Source organism: Chrysochloris asiatica, unplaced genomic scaffold, assembly GCF_000296735.1.
Source record: "Chrysochloris asiatica unplaced genomic scaffold, ChrAsi1.0 scaffold00039, whole genome shotgun sequence".
In the NCBI taxonomy this organism is placed as follows: domain Eukaryota; kingdom Metazoa; phylum Chordata; class Mammalia; order Afrosoricida; family Chrysochloridae; genus Chrysochloris; species Chrysochloris asiatica.
Genome location: NW_006408557.1, coordinates 17,247,697 through 17,255,169, shown reverse-complemented (window position 1 = coordinate 17,255,169; position 7,473 = coordinate 17,247,697). Strand labels below are relative to the sequence as shown.

General features: G+C 48.9%; 1 protein-coding gene across 1 annotated transcript in view; it reads left to right on the top strand.

The window, feature by feature from the left end:
- Positions 1-5,609, top strand: part of ZNF341 (zinc finger protein 341) — an 87,287-nt gene extending 81,678 nt beyond the window's left edge. Inside the window, exons 9-11 of the mRNA XM_006860760.1 lie at positions 2,847-2,958; positions 3,230-3,300; positions 5,092-5,609. Of these exons, the coding sequence (XP_006860822.1) occupies positions 2,847-2,958; positions 3,230-3,300; positions 5,092-5,609 (701 nt within the window). The remainder of the gene's footprint in view (positions 1-2,846; positions 2,959-3,229; positions 3,301-5,091) is intronic.
- Positions 5,610-7,473: the final 1,864 nt, after the last annotated feature.

Here is a 7,473-nt window from a genome sequence, read left to right as displayed (position 1 = left end):
ACAATTCAAAGGCATTCCCCCTTAGGACTGTTAAAATCCTAATTGCTACTGACAGTTTGGCATGTCCCCTCCCCATCTTACTTCCTGCATATTCATTATGATGGCTAGGTTTTCTTTTTGGTGGGGTGGAGATTGTATTTTCTTCTAACAAAAATGGGAGTGTGCTAAACTGGGCTACAGCTTTCTTTTCCTCCAAGGCAGTATGTCCAGGAGCTCTTTCTAGATCAGGAAACACAGATTGACTTTAACCTTTTTAATGGTTTCCTAGCATTCCATGGTAAGGACCAGAATTTCCTTAACCACTGGATTGGCATTTTTCAAAAGTACTGTATTCATTCCAGGGAAAACAGAGAGGAGATAATGGCACGAAATCAAAAATGTCCAGAAGTAGCCCTTTCCCAAAGGGCAGGTTTTGACCCCACAACAGCTTTGCAGGTACCTCCTTTGATGTCTTGTGGGCTTCTCAGAGGCCCCCTGACCTTGGCTGGGTTAGAGATGCCCCCTCTCTAGCTGCCTTATCTCCCTTACCTCCTGGGTAAATCCATTGCTGTCAGTGGATTTCAACTCACAGTAGTCCTATAGGACAAAGTAGGACTACCCCATAGGGTTTCCAAGGCTGCAAATCAGCTGGTGGGTTCAAACTGCTGACCTTTTGGTTAGTAACTAAGTGCTTTAACCACTGTGCCACCAGGGATCTTCCCCCTATGAGATGGACCGCCTATATTTTCTTCAGCACTGCTTGGCTAGAATCCTAGCTCCCCAAACCATTAGGGGTAATCTTTGAGTAGGTTACTCTGGACCTCAGTTTGTTCATCTATAGAATGGGAATAATGACAGGCCTTACCTCATGGTTTTTAAATTGTGTTAAAATATTTGTTATTGTTAAGTGCCTTTGAGTTGGTTCTCACTTAGACAGCGACCCTGCACAGGGTTTCTGAGAAGCGGCTTGCGAGTTTGAACACCAACTTTGCAATTCAAACTGACCTTGCAGTCAAGTGCTTATCCTATTTTAATCATTTCCACGTGTAAATCCAGTGGCATTAATCATACTCACAATGTTGTGCAACCATGACCATTTGTTTCCAAAATGTTTTATTCACCCCACGGAGAGACTCCGTACCCATCATGCAATAGCTCCTCACCCAGCCCCTCTTTCCTGCTAATCATAACACTAATCTACTTCCTGTCCTGTGCACATGTCTGTTCTAGATAGTTCATATAAGTGGGGTCATACTATATTTGTCCTTTTGTGCCTGGCTTATTACACTCAGCGTTATGTTTTCAAGGTTCATCCATGTTGTAACATGTTTGAGAATTTCATTCCTTATTATGGCCAAATATTCCATTCTATGGCTGTATCACATTTTATTTGTTTATCAGTTGATGGGCCTCGGGTTTCTTTCTACCTTTTGGCTATTGTGCATGTTGCTACAATGAATATTGGTACAGAAGTATCTGTTGAGTCCCTAGTTCAGGTTTCTTGAGCATATACCTAGCTGAGAATTGCTGGATCATGTGGTAATTCTAGGAGTCCTGGTATGGCACTGTGGGTTAATGCGCTGGACTGGAAAGTTGGTTTGAACTGCAAAGTCGGCAGTTCAAGCTTTCCAGCTGCTCCTTGGAAACCCTGTGCAGGGTCACTATGGGTCAGAACCGATGCAACGGCACTGAACAACAACAACAACACAGTAATTCTATGTTACCTCACAGTTTGATACAAGAATTCAGTTTAATAAAGCATGGTGGATTTGATTTAAGTAAAAGCCGTGCTTAGCCACACCTTAGGCTAACCCTTGACTCCTCTCTGCTCTCATACCCCATAGCCAGTCCATTGTTGAGGGCTGTCAATTCCAAATGTAGCCTGGACCCACCCACTTTCTGAGTACACTAGCCTCCTCCGTGCCTCCACTATTATCCCAGCTCCCAGGCCCACTGTCTCCAAGTCCTCAGTCTCTCTCCCAGTTTTCAGACTTTCTTTTAGTCACTGAATCCTTTGACTGAATCCATTGTTCTTAAACATGGGTGATTTTAACCCCAAGAGTACATTGGCAGTATTCTCCACACACAGCCAGAAGGAGTTCGTTGAAAGCATAAATCAAATTCTGTCTCTTCTCTGTTCAGATCATCTGGTGGCTTCTTGTTTGCTTAGAGTGATAGCCGAAGTTCTTACATTGGCCTTCTAAGCCCTCCCAGTCTGGGCCCAGATACATTGCTCGCTTCACCTCTTGTCTCTTTCTCCCTCCACTCTCCCTGTTCCGGCCACACTGGCTCCTCAGTGTTCTGTAAATACACCAAGCACACCCCCATTTCAGGGGCTTTACACATGCTTTTCCGATTGCCTGGGACTTCTTTTGTCCCAGACGAGCTCTGTTCTGAGTCCTGGTGTGGTGCTGCAGGTTAATGCGCTGGACTGCAAGTCAGTTTGAACCACAAGGTAGCCAGTTCAAGCTCACCAGTTGCTCCTTGGAAATGCTATACAGGGTCACTATGAGTCAGAATCTACTCAACAGCACTTAACAACAGCTTTGTACTACCACAGATTTCAGCTCAGAGGCCTTTCCAGACTACTCTTCTAAAAATAGGCCCTCTTCGCTTCAGATAAGGAGCCCTGGTGGTGTGCACAGTAGGCTAGGCACTGAGCTGCCAACTGAAAGGTATGCAGCTCAGACCCTCCGGAGAAAGATGAGGCTGTTTGCTCTCATAAAGATTTACAGTCTCAGAGCCCCTACGTAGGGTGTCTATGAGTCGGTTTGGTTTGGGTTTCTCCTTCGTAAGACTGCTGCTTGAGGAACACAGTGAAGGTTTCCTCTCAGTGGACCACTCTCTCCCTTTGATGTGTCTTGCAGGTGAGAAGCCCTACAAATGCTCAGTGTGTGAGTCTGCATTCAATCGCAAGGACAAACTGAAGAGACACATGTTGATCCATGAGCCATTCAAGAAATACAAATGCCCCTTCTCGTGAGTACAGACTGCACAGATGTGTGTGTGTGTGTGTTGTGTGGCCACGGGGAGTGGGGTGAGGGCAGGACGGAAAGTTGTCAGTTTGAAGACAGAGGTTTTCTCTGTTTTCATCCTGTCCTGGGCATTGTTGTCTTCACTCCCCACTCTAGTTTCTTGCTCATCCCTTAGAGTGGACAAGGATGTCCCTCATGTCCAGAGCTAGCAGAAGAGCTGGTTAAGAGGATCTTAAGTTTGGTGGGCTCACCTGACCTATGGCTTTGGGTTCTAGGACACACACGGGCTGCAGTAAGGAGTTCAATCGGCCAGACAAGCTGAAGGCCCACATCCTCTCTCACTCTGGTAAGCAGTTGTTCGTGGACCTTCCAAGAGGAGTCTGGTTTAGCCCAAGTCCCACAAGACAGGCCTGCCAGGAGGAGACAGAACAGACGCATCCCATGAGATGAGGCTTATTCGTCCAGCAGTCCAGCTTTCTCATGCGCCAGGCCCTATGTTAGGGTCCTCAGGAATGCAGAGATGAATCAGGCGTAGTCCCTCAGTGTGAGGAAGAAGCTGACCTGAGAAGACAGGGCTAAATAGAGAGCTTCCTGGTGTGCTAGAGGTGTAGATCAGACTTGGAGGAAGAGCAATCTGACCAGGTGCAAGACCTGGCCAGGAAGTTCCTTGGTCTCACTTGGTAGGGCAGTGCAGCTGGGGTGTAGAGGAGGAGTCTCCAAACCCCTCAACCTCCATGTACAATTTGGTCTAGAACAAGGTTTCTCAGCCTTGGCACTAATGACATTCATACTGGCAGGTTGGCTCTTTATTGGAAGCTCTCCTGTGCATTGTAGAGTGCTTCCCACCAGATCCCAGTGGCTTCCCTCCTTCCAGTGTGACAACCCAAAATGTCTCCAGACATTGCCAAATGTCCTCCGTGGGACAAAATTGTCCCTGGTTAAGAGCCACTGGTTTAGACAAAGAGCTTGGTGAATAAAGGAAGTTTGAAACTGGGAAAGTAGACCAAGGACTTGGAGAAGGAGGGCTTGGATTTGGGTCTTGGTGCTGCCGCTTTCCTACCAGGAAACCTCAGGTGTATCACTGCCCCTCTTCGAGTCTCCAGGGCCAGAGAGGCCAAAGGCATTTGTGAAAAATGCCTAGACCAGGGTGAGTATAGGATAGAGTTGACTGTTTGGTAGCTGTGGAGGCATCCGTGAGTCATCCAGTGAGAGACTATCAAGAACCTACCAGGAGTCCTGGTGTGGCGCTGGTAGATTGGCACTAGACTGCTCACAGCAAGGTTGACAGTTCAAACCCACTAGTTGCTCCTCATAAACCTTATACAAGGGTGCTATGAGTCTGAACCAACTCAACAGCACCTAACAACAACAACTACCACCATGAGCCATGGGAAATCAAGTAGGCAGAACCCTATCTTTACCCTCCTGGGGAACCTTACTTAGTGGGGAGACGGAAAATAAACAATGAATAAATAAAAGCAAAATTTTACCAAGGGCAAAGATGGAAATGTGATGAGGCAGAGAATGGAAGCGGGTATCAGGGAGTGACTCCTTGAGGAGGTGACCTGAGAACTGCATCCTGGGGATAAGAAGAACCTGGGAAATAGCTTCTAGAGTGAGAAAGGAGCCCTGAGGGACTGGGGGAGTTTGAGAGAAGGAAAGCGGGGTAGAAGGCCTGGAGCACAGGGAATGGGGTAGGGGCAGGGATTGGATCTCATAGGGCTTTGTGAGAAGCCTGCAAGTCACTGGAAGGTTGGAAGCAGGGGGTGTGTTTACAGAGATGCTGTCCAGTGAGGAGCAGTCTGAGAGGGCTGGGGTGTGGGGGTAGGAAGCTGGCAGGCCACAGCGGAGGCTGCTGCTCTGAACATCCAGGAGCAAGATGATGGTGCCTAGCAAAGGTAGCAAAGATTTGGGGTTAAATGGACTGTTTCAGCAAAGAGAGCAAGTGCAGAGGTCCCGAGGTGGGAGCAGCCTGGTACAGTTGAGGAGAGCAAGTGGCTAGCCGGGAGGAGGTGGGCGATGAGAGTGGAGATTGGGGAACAGGTGCTGGTAAGCTTGGGTGGGACACTGGATTTTATTTCCAGTGCAGGGTCCCCATTGCTGTTGGCTCCTCACCGATACCCTCTCCCCCTCCCAGGAATGAAGCTCCACAAGTGCACCGTGTGCAGCAAGTCCTTTAGCCGCCGCGCCCACCTTGCTGAGCACCAGCATGCCCACACAGGCAACTACAAGTTCCGCTGTGCTGGCTGCGCCAAGGGCTTTTCCCGCCACAAGTACCTCAAGGATCACCGCTGCCGCCTCGGCCCTCAAAAAGACAAGGACCTGCAAACCCGGCGGGTCCCCCGAAGGAGGGCAGCCCCCCGCAGTGGTGAGCACAAGATGGACACCTCTCTGCCTGACCCGCTGGGGCTGGAGGAACTGAAGGACACAGGGGCAGCAGTGCCCGAGGCCACCCCAGGCAAGCCACCCTTTGCTGAGCCAGATGCTGTACTGTCCATCGTGGTGGGTGGTACTGTGGGTGAGGACCCTGAGCTGGTGGTGCCAGGGCATGCCGAGGGGCTGGGCTCCAACCTGGCGCTTGCAGAACTGCAGACAGGAGCTGAGGGCCCGTGTGCCATGCTTGCGGTACCCGTCTACATCCGGGCATCAGAGTGATGGATCTGTGTGTGTTTGCTCCCACGGCCAGCCTGATACTCGTGTTGGGCCAGAACCTCTAGGGGCAGACTAGAGATCCTTCCCGATGGAAGCAAGCCTTCAGCAGAAATCCTTGGAATGTGACTGCCCTCCTGTGTCCCTGTCTTACTGAAGAGCCCTACAGCATTCTGGGATCTGGGGTGGGGAGCTACTCTGAGGACAGTGACAAGAACTGGCAGGAGCATGAGCAGCTCAGGGTCTGGCTGGTCCAGGCTGGTGGTCAGCAACCTAAGAGAGAAGGCAGGGCCGTTTTGTCCACTAGGCTGTCTCGGTGGCCTTTTGTCAGACTGGTTTTTGGGGGCCTGACATTGTTGAAGCCCTTATCCTTGGGACCTTTTTATATGTGGTTCCTCACAGCATCCTCAAGACAATTATGATATAAGCATGTAGGACACATTCAAGAATCATGATTAAGCGTGCAAGTAGCAGCCTCATCTGACTTCAAATTCAAGTGTTGCCATTTACTCACTGTGTGACCTTGAGCAAGTCACTTTACTTCTCTGAGTCCCATGTTCCTCATCCGTCAATGGGACTCATGATAGTACTACCTCGTAGGCTTGTCGTGGGGATTCAGAATGAAGAAGTGTGTAAAGGGTTTAACATAGTACTTGACGCTGGGAGAGTGCTCAATAAATACATGTATCACAGTTGTGTGTCCAAGTGGTTCAGGTACAAGTCTTGGCAGTTTCTTTCTTTCTTTTCTTAACCTCTGTTACCTTTTTTTTTTTTTTACCACATTGTAAATATATATTTGCTTAAATGTCCAAAGGGCACATTTTGCAAGCCAGCCTCCTGCCCACAGGCATAATGCTTTTTTCAGTCCATGGGTCTGTAGTCCTCTGCTGCTCTGTCTCTATGCTACCATCTCTGTTATCGCTGCTTTTCTAGTTAGGATCCCTCCATCCTTTAAATTAAGGAGCTCTGGTAGCATAGTGGTTATGAGTCGGGCTGCTAACCTCAAGGTCAGCAGTTCAAAACTACCAGCGGTTCCATGGGAGAAAGATGAGACATTCTGCTCCCGTAAAGTTGTACAACCTCGCAAACCCTGTGCAGGGTCACTATGAGTGGAACCGACTCCGCGGTACTTAACAATATCCTCTTAATTGACAGATTACGCAGTTTCTGTCTTAATCCCTAGGTGGCAGCACTCTCCCTCCCAAAGTTGTGGGTCTGAGGGATCCTGAGGCCCCTCCTACATGCCTGAGTCCGCGTTCCTAGCAGCGTCCATGACAGGTTTGGTGCTTCTATTGTACTTTAGTGCCCTTGAGTCCATTCCAACTCATAGCGACCCTGTATAGGGTTTCCAACCAGGTTTGGTGCTTCTATTGTACTTTAGTGCCCTTGAGTCCATTCCAACTCATAGCTACCCTGTATAGGGTTTCCAAGGAGCAGCTAATGGGTTTGAATTGCTGACCTTGTGGTTTGCAGTCCATTGCTGATCCTACAGCGCCACACCAGGACTCTTTGTTGTTGTTAAGTTCCATAGAGTCAGTTCTGACTCATAGTGACCCTGTATAGGGTTTCCAAGGAGCGGCTGGTGAGTTTGCAGTTTAAACTGACCTTGCGGTCCAGTGCTTATCCTACAGCACCACATAACAGGGTTATTATAGAACACAATCCAAGGAAATCCAACGGAGAGAATTTATACTCACTTTTGAAAATTCTGGATCCCAGGTGTAACCTCAAACTCTCTGGGATCAGAAATGACCAGAATAGGAGTTCTGACACCTATAATGCACCCATCTCTAGCACTCCTTGCTCGGAGTGGGATGGTTAATGGCACCAAACCGGAGCTCAGTGGGGAGGCAGAAAGGGAAGAGGCCTT